Source organism: Chiloscyllium punctatum, chromosome 8 (genome assembly GCF_047496795.1).
Source record: "Chiloscyllium punctatum isolate Juve2018m chromosome 8, sChiPun1.3, whole genome shotgun sequence".
Classification (NCBI taxonomy): domain Eukaryota; kingdom Metazoa; phylum Chordata; class Chondrichthyes; order Orectolobiformes; family Hemiscylliidae; genus Chiloscyllium; species Chiloscyllium punctatum.
Window position 1 is genome coordinate 121643924 of NC_092746.1, and position 16160 is coordinate 121660083.

General features: G+C 44.1%; 1 protein-coding gene across 2 annotated transcripts in view; it reads left to right on the forward strand.

Annotated features, from left to right (window-relative positions):
* The window catches only part of plcd1a (phospholipase C, delta 1a), a 92747-nt gene that overhangs the window by 11404 nt on the left and 65183 nt on the right, over positions 1 to 16160 (forward strand). Inside the window, exon 1 of one of the 2 annotated variants that reach the window (XM_072576372.1) lies at positions 9718 to 10010. The exons of the other annotated variant lie outside the window; for it this stretch is intronic. Coding sequence (XP_072432473.1) covers positions 9914 to 10010 — 97 coding nt within the window. The 5' untranslated portion in view covers positions 9718 to 9913. Of the gene's footprint in view, positions 1 to 9717; positions 10011 to 16160 lie in introns of those variants that run through there. 2 annotated transcript variants of the gene reach the window in all.

Consider the following 16160-nt stretch of genomic DNA (forward strand, 5'->3'; position numbering starts at 1 on the left):
GAACTGAGAGCATTAAGTTTGCAGCTGATGCAAAGATAGCTGGAGAGACAGATACTGTTGAGGAAGTGGGGAGACTGCAGAAGGACTTGGACGAGCAAGGAGAGTGGGGCAAGGATGTGGCAGACGAAATATAATGTGGGAAAGTGTGAGGTTATGCACTTTGGAAAGAATGGAGGTGTAGACTATTTTCTAAACAAGGGACGGCTTTGGAAATCTAAAGTGTAAAAGGGCATTTGAAGTCCTAGTTCAGGTTAATGTGCATGTTTATTTGGCAGTTCCTTTCTATTGAAATAGAAATTGGATATTGGATAAGTATTTAAAAGTGCATAGGGATGACTGGACAGAAGAATTTGGAAAATTATCTCACCAAGCTTTAGTCATCTGACAGAATATCTCTGGAAGGCAAATGCAATGTCAGTATTCATTTCAAGAGGGCTAGAATACAAGAGCAGCAACATACAGCCATAGCAGTGTAAGGCTATAGTCAGACCACGTTTGGAATATTGTATCGGGTCCCATACCTGAGGAAGGTTGTACTGACGTTGGAGGAGGTGCAGATGAAGCTTACAGAAATGATCCTGGGGATGAAAGGCTCGTTATACAAGGAGTGGTTGAGTATTCTGAGTCTGTGTATGGAGTTTGAAAGGGTGAGGGGGGAATTTCATTGAAACCTACAGAATGCTATGATGACTCCATGTCCACACTATCCAGATGCTTCCACTAATAGGAGGACACCAGGGCACAGCCTCAGAGTGAAGGGATGACCCTTTTAGAGCTGAGTTGAGGAGGAATTTCTTCAGCCAGAGGGTGGTGAATCTGTGGAACTCATTGCCTTCCAGAGTGCTGAGGAGGGCAAGTCATTGCATGAGTTTATTTAAGATACAGGCCCTTGATTAGTAAGGGGCTCAAAGGTTACAGGATGAAGACAGGAGAATAGGATTGGGAAACATCAGCCTTGATGGGCTGAATAGCCTAATTCTGCTCCAATGTCTTCTGGATTTGTTAATTGTAGCACAGGTTATGCCTCAATTTAAGGATAAACATTGTAGGTGACTGAAGGTACAGAACATGAACAATTGGCCATGAGAGATTGGGTCTCTCACAGCGCCTGAGACCCGGGTTCAATTCCCGCCTCAAGCGACTGACTGTGTGGAGTTTGCACGTTCTCCCCGTGTCTGCGTGGGTTTCCTCCGGGTGCTCCGGTTTCCTCCCACAGTCCAAAAGATGTGCAGGCCAGGTGAATTGGCCATGCTAAATTGCCCATAGTGTTAGGTAAGGGGTAAATGTAGATGTAGGGGTATGGGTGGGTTACGCTTCGGCGGGGCGGTGTGGACTTGTTGGGCCGAAGGGCCTGTTTCCACACTGTAAGTAATCTAATCTAATCTAATCTGTGTGGTCCTCTATGTAATCTCCACCAGATTCTGGTAACTCATCAGCGCTAAACTCAATGATCGATTCTAATCCTCCTTCATGCGCAACCTCTCTAACATCATGTCTACCTAGACCTGTAGCTGTCTGCAGTTCTCATTCTGAACTCTTTAGACAGTGAACTCTGGAGCATCCTCCACTTCCTTGGCATAGCTGCAAACCATACAGCATTCCGAAATCTAGACTCTTTAAATCTGACAATACCTTTCCTAGAGCGCTCGAATTCTAACTCTTTGTTTAAGATGCCCTTTAAACAATCTTTTTGACCAACATTTTAGTCACTGTTGTAGGGAGATTTTAAAGAGTCTTTGTTCAGAGTCCAGCATAAATCTATCTTTATTCAATGCTGCTCATCACACAGGTTGAAAGATGTCACTGGAAACAGACTCCAAGACACTGCCCCTCTCCCAATAAGGCACAGGATATTTAAACGTTCCACATTACAATGGCTACATGCAACATTGACATCAGCGCTTGCCACTTCCCCTCTGACTGTTATGCCCCTCCCCAGATGTTTGCCAGCTGCATCATACGAAGTGTGTGCTGTTTGGTACCCTGTGAAACTGCGATTGTTTATTTTCCCATGGTCGTAATGTTTTGCAATTGCACCCCCCTTTCGGTGTCCTTTCACGCGGTTATCTGTTTATATCCTTAGTTTATGTTATCTGGTGTTTATACCATTCATTCTTTAAACTCTCTTGGTGATGGGATGGGGACCTCTCTCTAATTTTTACAGCCATTTATCTAAAGGATGTTAGTTAGTTGCACTTTATAATTTCAGTAAACCTACATATATAATCTGTAATGGCACTTACTTACACTTTTTGATTATGGTGGGAACAGACTTTCCTTTCTACGTTTTACTAAATAACAAGTTTGCTCTTTCCCAGTAAGATTTCTTTGAAGCACATCATTTATCTTATCTGGTCGTCATGAGTATGAAGGCCATGATTCTGACTGGAAATTGCTGCCTCAAATCTCTTCACCCACAGACAACTCTGACAGTCACCCACCTTTGGCTTGGTGTCTTTTTTCTTAAATCGGTTTGTTATATCCCTCGAGCAACCTGGGATACCTTCCAGTGTTAGAAACCTTTTGAAAAAAATTTGTTTATAATTTTTGGAACTTGGATTTTAAAGATGTTTTTGACTCAGTTCAGAGGTAATTGCTTATTTTTAAAGGTCAAACATAATTTTCAAGAAAACCTGCAATTCAGTCAGGATAACAGTAGTTTTAATTGATGGAATGTTTACACTACTGAGTTTATGACAGATTTGGGGTGGAGGGGGCTTAAAAAAAAACAGATTGCAGACATTATTGTGGGTTTTGACTTCCGAAGAATTGGAAGTTCACTTGAGAAGGGAGAACTTTTTTTTTACCCAGCTGATGAATCAAGTTTTCGGTTCAGGTGAGTAGTCCTTTTTACGAAAAGAATTTTAGTTTGTGAAGTCTCTGAGCTGAGGGAGTTTATGTACAAGTTTCAAGGTGTCAGAACCGAAAAGTGATTTGTGCCAGCAGTCAAGAAAGAGAATTGGAACAAAATCTTAAAACTGCCTCTGATCTGAGAGAAAACTGGGTTGTCAGTTAAGAAAGAAAAGAGTTGCAATAAGTGTAATACTTCTGTGGAATTTGAATAGCTAATAGTTGCTGATAAACAGTAACAAAGTTTCAATTTGTGTTAAGGTCTTTCCAAACTGTCTTTACGTAGTTATTTTTTTCTTTTGTCCAATGAGCTTGTGTTCTTTTGTTTCAAAAAGAAATTGGCAGCCTTATTTGAATATGTTTGTCATTAACCACTATGATAAGCAACTGCAAAAGTTAAACGATTGATCCATCAAACCACATTTACTATGGGATGTGACTGGTCCAGTATTAATATCAGTGGGGATTATAGCATTATGTAAATAAATACAAGGTGTATTTGGTAAGTCCTAGTTCAGACTGGACCATTTGTGTGTTTTTATCATGTAACTGTTTTCAGCTTTGACTTCCTGCCAGAAAGTCAAGAGCTGAGACATTGGCTAATATCTGTTTTAGTGCTTCACAAAGTTCATTTCCAAGAGTAAAGCAGCCCGAATCAAACTACATCAGGATTCAAGTAGCGTTCAGTTTCCATTGATACTTGGCAGGTAACAATGGCAATATGTAAATGCCAGCAATTTGAACAAGACATCTTGATCAAGATATTGGATTAGTGGTGCTGGAAGAGCACAGCAGTTCAGGCAGCATCCAACGAGCAGCGAAATCAACGTTTCGGGCAAAAGCCCTTCATCAGGAATAAAGGCAGTGAGCCTGAAGCATGGAGAGATAAGCTAGAGGAGGGTGGGGGTGGGGAGAGAGTAGCATAGAGTACAATGGGTGAGTGGGGGAGGAGATGGTGATAGGTCAAGGAGGAGAGGGTGGAGTGAATAGGTGGAAAAGAAGATAGGCAGGTCGGACAAGTCAAGGAGACAGTAACTGAGCTGCAAGTTTGAAACTAGGATGAGGTGGGGGAAGGGGAAATGAGGAAGCTGTTGAAGTCCACATTGATGCCCTGGGGTTGAAGTGTTCCGAGGTGGAAGATGAGGCGTTCTTCCTCCAGGCGTCTGGTGGTGAGGGAGCGGCGGTGAAGGAGGCCCAGGACCTCCATGTCCTCGGCAGAGTGGGGGTGGGGGGGGGGGGGGGGAGTTGAAATGTTAGGCCACGGGGCGGTTTGGTGATTGGTGCGGGTGTCTCGGAGATGTTCCCTAAAGCGCTCTGCGAGGAGGCGTCCAGTCTCCCCAATGTAGAGGAGACCACATCGGGAGCAACGGATACAATAAATGATATTGGTGGATGTGCAGGTGAAACTTTGATGGATGTGGAAGGCTCCTTTAGGGCCTTGGATAGAGGTGAGGGAGGAGGTGTGGGCACAGGTTTTACAGTTCCTGCGGTGGCAGGGGAAAGTGCCAGAATGGGAGGGTGGGTCGTAGGGGGGTGTGGACCTGACCAGGTAGTCACGGAGGGAACGGTCTTTGCGGAAGGCGGAAAGGGGTGGGGAGGGAAATATATCCCTGGTGGTGGGGTCTTTTTGGAGGTGGCGGAAATGTCGGCGGATGATTTGGTTGATGCGAAGGTTTGTAGGGTGGAAGGTGAGCACCAGGGGCGTTCTGTCCTTGTTACGGTTGGAGGGGTGGGGTCTGAGGGCAGAGGTGCGGGATGTGGACGAGATGCGTTGGAGGGCATCTTTAACCACGTGGGAAGGGAAATTGCGGTCTCTAAAGAAGGAGGCCATCTGGTGTGTCCTATGGTGGAACTTGTCCTCCTGGGAGCAGATACGGCGGAGGCGGAGAAATTGGGAATACGGGATGGCATTTTTGCAAGAGATAGGGTGGGAAGAGGTGTAATCCAGATAGCTATGGGAGTCAGTGGGTTTGTAAAAAATGTCAGTGTCAACTCGGTCGTCACTAATGGAGATGGAGAGGTCCAGGACGGGGAGCGAGGTGTCAGAGATAGTCCAGGTAAATTTAAGGTCAGGGTGGAATGTGTTGGTGAAGTTGATGAATTGCTCAACCTCCTCGCAGGAGCACGAGGTGGCGCCAATGCAGTCATCATTGTAGCGGAGGAAGAGGTGGGGAGTGGTGCCGGTGTAATTACGGAAGATCAACTGTTCTATGTAGCCAACAAAGAGACAGGCATAGCTGGGGCCCATACATGTGCCCATGGCTACCCCTTTGGTCTGGAGGAAGTGGGAGGATTCAAAGGAGATCCCCAGTCTTAAGATATTGTTCACTGGGTTTCCTGCAGATTGGGATCATTGTTGGTTAGCTTATACCATTGACCAACAGTCAGTATAACCATGGTGACAAGAGCAGGGTAGAAGTACAGAACTCTGAAATGAATGGTTCATTTCCTGACTCCTCTTAAGACTGCACATCGTCTACAATGCTCATGCTAGCAATCTGCTGGAGAATGCTTTCCTAGAAGGATGAAGCCACAACAACACTCAAACTACAGGACCAGTTTGCCTTATTACTGTTAGCGCCATCACTGGACATGGCATCCATTCCTTCCAACACTGGCACCCATTCAACCCTTACCCATGCGAACAAAGACAGTGGCCTTTAAGGAAAATCACCAAATCAAACTCTTCCGTGACTTGGATGCATATTACTGTTTGCACTTAATGTGCCCCAGAATTTTGTAATTCCTGACTGAGCACATTTTTGTGGGAACACCAGGAAAAGGGTTAGACCATAAGACATAGGAGTGGAAGTAAGGCCATTCGGCCCATCGAGTCCACTCCGCCATTCAATCATGGCTGATGCGCATTTCAGCTCCACTTGCCAGCGTTCTCCCCGTAGCCCTTAATTCCTCTAGACAACAAGAACCTATCAATCTCGGCCTTGAAGACATTTAGCGTCCCGGCTTCCACTGCACTCCGTGGCAATGAATTCCACAGGCCCACCACTCTCTGGCTGAAGAAATGTCTCCGCATTTCCGTTCTGAAATGACCCCCTCTAATTCTAAGGCTGTGTCCACGGGTCCTAGTCTCCTCGCCTAACAGAAACAATTTTCTAGCATCCACCTTTTCAAAGCCATGTATTATTTTGTACGTCTCTATTAGATCTCCCCTTAATCTTCTAAACTCCAACGAATACAATCCCAGTATCCTCAGCCGTTCCTCATATGCTAGACCTGTCATTCCAGGGATCATCCGTGTGAATCTCCGCTGGACACGTTCCAGTGCCAGTATGTCCTTCCTGAGGTGTGGGGACCAAAACTGGACACAGTACTCCAAATGGGGCCTAACCAGAGCTTTATAAAGTCTTAGTAGTACATCTCTGCTTTTATATTCCAACCCTCTTGAGATAAGAGACAACATTGCATTCGCTTTCTTAATCACAGACTCAACCTGCATGTTTACCTTTAGAGAATCCTCGACTAGCACTCCCAGATCCCTTTGTGCTTTGGCTTTATTAAGTTTCTCACCATTTAGAAAGTAGTCCATTCCTATATTCTTTTTGCCAAAGTGCAAGACCTCGCACTTGCTCACGTTAAATTCCATCAGCCATTTCCTGGACCACTCTCCCAACCTGTCTAGATCCTTCTGTAGCCTCCCCACTTCCTCAGTACTACCTGCCTGTCTACCTAACTTTGTATCATCGGCAAACTTCGCTAGAATGCCCCCGGTTCCCTCATCCAAATCATTAATATATAATGCGAACAGCTGTGGCCCCAGCACCGAACCCTGCAGGACACCGCTCGTCACCGGCTGCCATTCTGAAAAAGAACCTTTTATCCCAACTCTCTGCCTTCTGTTAGATAGCCAATCCTCAATCCATCCCAGCAGCTCACCTCGAACACCATGGGCCCTCACCTTGCTCAGCAGTCTCCCGTGTGGCACCTTATCAAAGGCCTTTTGAAAGTCCAGATAGACCACATCCACTGGGTTCCCCTGGTCTAACCTACTTGTTACCTCTTCAAAAAATTCCAACAGGTTTGTCAGGCATGACCTCCCTTTACTAAATCCATGTTGACTTGTTCTAATCAGACTCTGCTCTTCCAAGAATTTAGAACCCTCATCCTTAATGATGGATTCTAGAATTTTACCAACAACCGAGGTTAAGCTGATTGGCCTATAATTTTCCATCTTTTGCCTTGATCCTTTCTTGAACAAGGGGGTTACGACAGCCATCTTCCAATCGTCCGGGACCTTTCCTGACTCCAGTGACTCTTGAAAGATCTCAACCAATGCCTCTGCTATTTCCTCAGCAACCTCTCTCAGAACTCTAGGGTGTATCCCATCGGGGCCAGGAGATTTATCAATTTTAAGACTTTTTAACTTTTCTAGCACTATCTCTTTCGTAATGGCAACCATACTCAACTCAGCCCCGTGACACCCTTTAATTGTTGGGATATTACTCATGTCTTCCACTGTGAAAACTGACGCAAAGTACTTGTTAAGTTCTCCTGCTATTTCCTTATCTCCCATCACTAGGCTCCCTGCATCAGTTTGAAGTGGCCCAATGTCTACTTTTGCCTGTCGTTTGTTTCTTATGTACTGAAAGAAACTTTTACTATTGTATTATCTCAAAGGAGAAATCTCACCATCTCAACATAAGGATGGCTAATAAATTACAATGTTCTCCGTATCACTGTTTGGATCCTCCCCATGCGCTACACTGAGCGAAGCTTACGCATGGTGGCATATCTTCAGAAAGGTGGCTAGATTGGATTTTGAGCTCCCAAAATATTTATGTGGAGAGCAAGGCAGAGTCATGCTTGTGTGTCCGCTTTCGGTCCTACGTACCCTGGCTGCATTCAAAATTCAATCCTGGTGCAAAATCTGGCTACTCTTCTGTTTTTGCAATGGCTTTTTGGACTAGTGGGAAAGCCAAGTGCCTCCCCTGGATGGGTGATCGGTAACCTAGAGCAGTCCCATCCATCTCCTCGATATCCCCACCTCTTCCAACAAGACCAGCCAGCCTGTATAAAACAGGTGTCTAAGTTATTTACTCCAGTCCCTATCCTGCTGCGATATATTGTGCACGGAGCTACAAACTCCATCCCTGCTAAGACAGTCAGATTGAAACCCAGTCGAGAGTGTGGTGCTGGAAAAGCACAACAGTTCAGGCAGCATCCGTGGAACAGTAGAATTAATGTTTCGGGCATAAGCCCTTCATCAGGAATTAAGTCAATTTCAGTCAATTCTCCTGAAACCCAGGTCAACTGAGGAGAGGAGAAATTCTGATCTCGTAAATACCCAAAACCAGTCCAAGAGATTGCTCTGGCCAAAATCCATTCTTGTAATAGCAATCTTTCATGACGTGATGTTTTCTCCACACCTCATGACGGGCTTTTAGTGAGACTACATCCAGAGTACTGTGTACAGTTTTGGTCACCTTACATTTTTTTTTAAAAATGTAAACAAAATTTGCATTAGAAGCTGTACAGGTTCATTTGACTGGGTTATCTTGTGGAAAGCTTGTGGTTTGGGTCTGTGAGCATTGAAGTAGGGAAGGGTGAGGTGTGAACTTGCTGAGGTACAGGAGCCTGAGATGGTGGAGGTGGGTAGATGCTGACAGGGTGTTTCCCTGGAGGCAGGAGGGGGGGGTTGGGGGAGAGAATCTAGAATGAGAGAGAGCACCATGTAAAAATTAGTCTCTCATTTGAGGGGACAGATAGAAAAGTGTTATGGTCATAATCGGATCAGTTGTGACCTTTTTTTAAATCAATCGGTTGAAAAGAGTTGCAATGAAGTGTTTAAAATCACAAGTTTGATTTTATTATTGTCACATCTACCACAATACAGCGAAATGTACAGTTTTGCATGCTAACCAGACAAATCATACATCACAAGAATGCAGAATATTTCCACACTGCAGGGAATCGAATCTAAGCTAATCTCATCATATAGTCTTACAGCTACAGGGAAAGTGCTGAGGAAGATCAGCTCTAATATTGAGAGTTCATAAGTCTGATGACAACAGAGAAGAAGCTGTTCTTGAATCTTAGTACACATTTTCAAGCTTTTGTATCTTCTTTAATGGGAGAGGGTGGAAGAGGGTATAACCTGGGTGGGAGGGATCTTTGATTATGTTGGCTGCATTCCTGAGGAAGTGGGAAATATAGACCGAGTCCCTGGAAAGAAGGCTATTTTGTGATGGACTGGGCTGTGTTCACAACTCTAATGTCTCCTGGTGTATCCTGATAGAAAGAATCCTTGGCACATCTACAAAAAGTGGGTAGGCAGAAGTCCGTCCCATAGGCAGGAGGATCCAGAACCAAAGGCGCAGGTTTAAGGCAACCGACAAAAGATTCCATGTGAAGAAAAATGTTTTACTTAAAATACAGCAAGTGGTCAGGATCTGGGATGTGCTGCCTGAAGAGATGTTGGAGGCAGATTCAGTCACTGCATTTAAAAGGATGTTGGACCTCCTACCAGAAGAAGAAAAGTTAATTAACTGCAGGAATGCGGTGGAACTTGGCAAATTGTTTGCTCTTGCTGGGAGCTAGCACAGGGTGGAACGAATGGTCGCCTCTTGTGCTTTTTAACCATGCCAAATTTCTATCAGGCCTTGACTCTGTGCCCAGCCCACTCTCCAGAACTGGTTCTCCAACTTTCTAGGTGTCCCTGCATCGTAACCCTGCCAGAAGACTCCACTGGCTGTGTAAAGACATCTTTTTGGGGGGGAAACCTCGAAATTCTAATAGAAATGCGAGCCTTGGTTCCTTTTTTTTCTCTCTGTTTTAGTAATGTTCGGGATATACCAGCTCAAGGAGTCCAAAGTCTGAAACCCGCCCCCTTTTTTTTAAGAAAACACGGATCTCGAGAGGGAATCTAAAACCCTCCCTCCCACACACACACTCAGTGGCTCTCGCTAGCAACCTGCGGCCAAGCTTCAAGATTCAGTCTATACCAAACTCCCGAGGCGGAAGGAAGAGGCTGGCCGCTCTTTGTGTACATTGCGTTTGATTTAGCAATAACGGCAAATTAGATCGATTTTGTTTTTTTTTTAAAAAAATGCAATGCATTCGCAAGCCCAGGAGAACCGAGCAGGAGGATGAGCGGCTGCGGGAGGCGACTGACAAGGAGGTCCGAGCCAACCTGAGCCGGCTCGGTAAGAGTTATCCCGGCTGGCGGGGGAGACAGGGGGCTGGGCTTTATCAGTGCGGGAGAATCCGTCTGTGTGTGTCTCTCTCTCTCTCTGCTGAGAGACCCACACAGCTGCTGCTATTGGAAGTGCCAGCACGCACTCACTTACACACACTCTCTCTCTCTCTCTCTACCTCTATCCCACCCAACACTGCCAGCAGTGTCCGAGTCCAGCCCAGGCAAGTTCAGCTGAAAGCTTGCAAGCTTTTCAATCAAGCGAAAAAAAAAATTAACACCACCACTCTGGTGCGAATTTCTTCTTAAATTCCCCTTTTCAGGTCTTCCCCTCTCTCCCCTCCGTGTGTGCCTCTCTCTCTCTACCCGCCCTACCCCCCTCTCTTTTTTTAGTGTGGAGTTCTCTCTCTTTCTTTCCTCCCACTCAGGTGTTACCACTCCCTCCCTCTCCTTCCCTCCTTCCCTCAGCTCTGAGCAATCTTGCTTCTGTTCTGAGTAGGTGGCGGCATGTTTACACTAATGCTGTGTGGGGTTTTGCCTTTTGATAGGATATCCTGTTGCAGTCTGTCTCTGGTGTGTGTCATGTCCTGATTTATGTATTTACTTCGATTACCATTTTACGTTCTACGCTATTTAATTCCCTCTGCTGCCCCCCTAAACCAATAGTTTGTATGTTTGCCTCTACATTCGTATTCCAAGCCAAGTGCCTCAGAACAAATTTGCACGGGGCGGGTTTGGGGGCTGGCAGCGGGCAGGAAACCGAGGGGAATTGGAAAGTTTGGGTGGTGGGAGGCAGGGTGAGGAAGAGAGAGAGATTGACCTAGTCTGTGATTGAGCTGCTGGAAATTTGGGATGGTGGGATCAGATTATTGGGTAACAAATTCCTTAGACTGGTGGAGGGTATGTGACTGTCACAAACAGAAGGTGTTTTTATGTGGTTTAAAAATCACACAACACCAAGGTTATTTTCCAACAGGTTTAATGGAAGCACAGTAGATTTTGGAGCACTGCTCCTTTATCATGTGTTTGTGAAGGATGAAGGAGCAGCGCTGTGAAAGCCAATGCTTACAATTAAACCTGTTGGACCATAACCTGGTGTTGTGTGATTTTTGACTTTGTATACCCCAGTCCAACACCAGCATCTCCAAATCATGTTTTTACATGGTCATAGTGGAGGTTGCCTTGTCTGTGATGAATAGAGAATCAAGGATTGAATAATGAGGCAATCATACATGCTTCTGTGAGGGCAGAGTGCTAAGAAGACCATCGACACAGCAGCATCCATGCAGACAAGGACATTTTTCTTGAGTGCTTTTTGTGTGGCATAGTCTCTTCCTGGAGAGATAATTGAATACTTTTTTTTTGAAGACTCTATCCATATATGCCTTAATTGTCAAGAGAGTCAAGGGCACACTGGAAAATAGATATGAAGCCACAATCTAACCAATCATGATCTTATCAAATGGTGAACAGGGTCTGAGGGACTGAATGGCCTACAGCTTCTAACTCCTGTTTGTTAGGGATATAATAGATAGTCAGAGGTTGGAAACATGTTGAGGAGAGGCAGCGATCTCTGGGTGCAGTCACACAGGATGTCACTGGAGACTTTGCCCAGGGTGTTTCTGACTAACTGGGTTTGGCAGGAATTATGTTTTCAGAACTGGCAGTTTTAACAACATCAGTAATATTCCATGAAATAAATTTTATGACATTTTGTTACTGATCCCTAATTGTCCTTGAACTACGTGGGTTGCTAGGCCATTTGACAGCATTACTGTGGGGTCAGGAGTCATGTTGGCCAGGTCAGGCAAAGGTGACAGATTGAACTTCCTTCCCAGCAAATAGCAATATTGTCAGGGTCTGTTAATTCCAAATTTTTAAAATTAATTTTTACTGTGGTGAGTTTTGAATCCATTCCCTAGAGTTTTACATTTGCTAGTCCAGTGATAGTACTATATCAAGTCAAATTTTGTAACCACTTTTTCTAATTCACTGCAGGAGTTATCATAAATTTGCATTTTTATTTCTCCTGACCATAAAAAAAACTCTCACGCAATGGGTTCCTATTGACTGTTACACAGCAGTGATTTTTTTCACCTTTTTAGGAGCAGTCAATTTTATGTTCTTCCTGGTTGGGAGACGCACAAGTACAACAGGCTTGTAATTGCTGTGTTCGTACCTTTTGAAAAAGAGTATAACATTTGAAACGTTCCTGATCTGAGAAGGTGGTGTCAGTCCTCCACCTCAAAATCTGATGGTTTCTTTTGTGGTGGACAATGCTGGGCTAAATTTCGGCACCTTTCTAGATCAGGGATCAATGCACTACCAACCAGAGCCACTTGCCTAAGAAGAAAGCAGTAAGGTCACAAAAGCCAACGCCTAAATTTTATAATTTGCTAGTGCTTGGGAGGATTAGTGCCCCACCCAGCGCAACAAAAATAACCAGATGCTAGAAATCTCACTTGCCCACGTCAGTAGCATGCAAAGATATTCAACAATAATCCAAACTCCACCAGCCAAAGGTAACAAGTTTGTTGGATAAAAAGCTCAGTTGTGTGCAATGCCTTTCTCCGGTCCGAACTGAGTTGAAGTCATTGTTGTGCAGAAAACAGTAATGTTATGATCCTAGTGGATATTACTATTGAACATGCTATTGATTCCAAAATCCAGTCTGCCTTGATAACTACGTAAAAACACAAATTTAACATGGTGATCAAGTTTGAATGCATGTACGAATAGATTCAAAAACAACTTCTCAGCTGTTATCAGATTTTTAAACAGACCTCTCGGATGTTAATTCTTGTCTCTTGCTGCACTGTCTGTTTGCACTCTGTTCTGCCATGCTGATGCACTTTGGTGCAATCTGCCTGTATAGCACACAAACAACTTTTTTTTAAAACTGTATCTTGCTACACGTGACAACAATCCATTGTCTTTCAGTGAAACATAAGCACACACAAGGCTGCAGGTTTGGAATGAACAATAAAACAAGCGTATTACACAAAAGAAAAGAAATGAATAAACCAAGCCATCTGAATATAATTTCTCTCATTTGGAACCTATTGGAGGAGATTCTGAAAGAGAATTAATCTCAATTTGGAGAGGCAAGGTTTGATCAGGAGTCATTAGAATGGCTTTGTCAGTGGGAGGTCATGTCTAACACATCAGGTTTAATTTTTCGAAGAGGTGACCAAATGCGTAGGGCAGTGTAGTTGATATGGATTTCAGCAAAGCCTTTGACAAGGTTTCACATGGGAGACTTTTTAAAGAAGGTTAAAAACCCCTGGGATGTGGAGGTTACTTGACAATGGATCCAAAATTGGCTTGTTGGTAATAGCAGGCTGTTTGTGTGAGGCCATTGCCAAGTGGCATGCAACAGGGAATGGTGCCGGGTCCCTTATTGTTTGTAATGTAAATGTAGGATATAGATGCGAATGTGGGACGATGACCAGGAAGTTAGTGAATAACATCAAGATTGGCCAAGTGATTGACAGTGAGGTAGAAGGTTTTAGTTTATAGGAGGATATTAACTAGTTAGATCAGCGACAGATGGAATTTAAATTTGACAGGTGTGACATGATTTACTTTGAAGGAAGTAACAAGACAAGGGAGTACTTGATGAATGGCAGGACATGAAGCTCAGAGGAACAGAGGGATCTTGGAGTGCTTGAAGGTGGCAGGGTAGGTTCATAGGATAGTTAAGGAATACAGGACACGTCTTTATCAGTCAAGGTGCAGATTATAAGAGCAAGGAGGTTAAATTAGGGCTGTATAATAGGTAACAACCTGGAGTACTGTGTGCACATCTGGTCACTACTCTAGATACAGTTGTACTGGGGAGAGGGGGTGGGGGGGGATGGGGCTGCAGAGGAAATTCACCATGGTTGAGCCATTTCAGCTATAAAGAGAGGCTGATTAAGCTTAGGTTGTTTTGTATGGAGCAGAAAAAGCTGTGCGGGGGAGGGGTAGGTGGAGTGCCTCCTTGTGGTATACCTGTATATGATGGAGGGGCATGGACAGGGTAGATACAATGCCACTGTTCTCAGTTGAAAGGTCAATAACAAGTGGGAATAATTTTAAGGTAAAAGGCAAGAGTTCTAGAGAGGAGTTAAGGAAAATTATTTGCATCCAAAGGTTGGTGGGGATTTGGAATGCACTGCTTGGAAGGGTAGTTAAGGCTATAAACCTTACCTTCCGAACAAGTATGGAGTCAGCTATTACAAGGGGGCATAGCTTTAAATTAAGGGGGGGTAGATATAGGACTGATGTTAGGGGTAGGTTCTTCACTCAGCGAGTCGTAAGTTCATGGAATGCCCTGCCAGTAGCAGTAGTGGACTCTCCCTCTTTATGGGTATTTAAGCGGGCATTGGATAGGTATATGGAGGATAGTGGGTTAGTGTAGGTTAGGTGGGCTTTGATCGGCGCAACATCGAGGGCTGAAGGGCCTGTACTGCGCTGTATTCTTCTATGTTCTATGTTCTAAGTACTTGGGTAAACACTTGAAATGGGCTGTATGATAATTCTAAAGATTGTGAAACCAAAATTCCTTATTCCCAGCAGCATTGCTTTATAGCCAAACAAATTTCATTTTCACCATCAAATCTCCTAAGTTGACTTTTAACTGCTTCTGGTCCTGAGAGCTGTGAACTTTGTTTCTTTGACGCTCACAACTGAGGTCTTGGACTTTCTTAGCTTCAAATAACCAATGTAGGTTTCTAATCAAACATTCTTGGTCTGAAACTTTAACGTTTCAATGAGGTAACTACTTTAACTATTCTGAACAATGTTTTCTAAGAGAAACTAATATTTCTCCTCTTTCACACCGTCCAAAAAACATTCAAACTCTGAATTCTTAAAGGTAATGGAGCAAAGACTGATGTAGTGGGCTGTTTGTTCAGCTTTCTCCTAAAGTCTAAGCTAAATATGATCCTTCACTATTTTTAAACTCAAAAACAAGCTAATGTCTTAATGTAAAACCCCGCAATATAAACTTGTATCAGTTTCTCAAGAGTTAATTCCGACACCCACTTTCTGACACCAAATCAGAAATTGCTGGAAAAACTCCACAGGTCTGGCAGTATCTGTGGCGAGAAAGCAGCGTTGAATGTTTCTGGTTTAATGACCTTTCTTCAGAACTGCTTTGTGACATATTGTTTTTAAAATCATACTGTAAAGACTAATTTTAGTTGATATTTAAATGCCTTCAAAAAAAGACTCATTTGCCGCTAGTTTAAAATCCAAGCTTTTATTTCTGTAAAGATATTCATATGCAAATCTCTCCTTTTTTTTAATAGTCAGTTCGCAAACAGCAGAATTACGCACATGCCAATATGATATAAAAACAACCAAATGTTGGCTAGGGGACTTGATATTGACTGGGTCATCAGGGAGAATTACTTTTGCCTCTCACCGAACAGAGGCTGTGGAAACTTCTTGCATCCACCTGAGGGGGCAAACTGGACCGCTAGGTAACCTGGTGAAAGACAGTCCCCCAAATAATGAAGCATCATCTGTAGTTCCCAAGGGAATATCTTCTAGCTGGACTATATGATACTTAGATTGAGTAAATAAACTAGGCATGGAAATATGTTGTGGCCATCATGGAGATTTGGATATCACAAGGGCAGGGATGGTTGTTGGATATTTCAGGGGTTAGATGTCCCTGAAGGAATAGGGGGAGGGTAAAAGAGATGGAGGAGTGGCATTGCTAATTAGGGATAGTATCACAGCTTCAGAAAGGGTGGTTGTCGAGGAGAATTTGTCCACTGAGTCAGTATGGGTGGAAGTCAGAAACAGGAAAGGAACAGTCACTTTACTGGGAGTTCTTTACAGGTCTCCTCTCTTTCCTCTTCTCCCCCCCCCCCCCCCCCCCACCCCCACCCCCCCAGTAGCAGCAGATTGGGAGGCAGATTTTTGGAAAGGCAAAGAAGTGACGGGGTTGTTGTCATGGGTGACTTTGACTTCCCTAATAATGATTGGAGCCTACTTAGTCCAAATAGTTTGGATGGAGTAGTTTTTGTCATGTGTCCGACTTGATATCTACATAGACCGACTAGAGGGGAGGCCATATTGGGTTTGGTGCTTGGCAACAAACCACGCCAGGTGTCACATCTCTCAGGAAAGCATTTGTGATAGTGATCACGACTCCCTGACCTTTTAC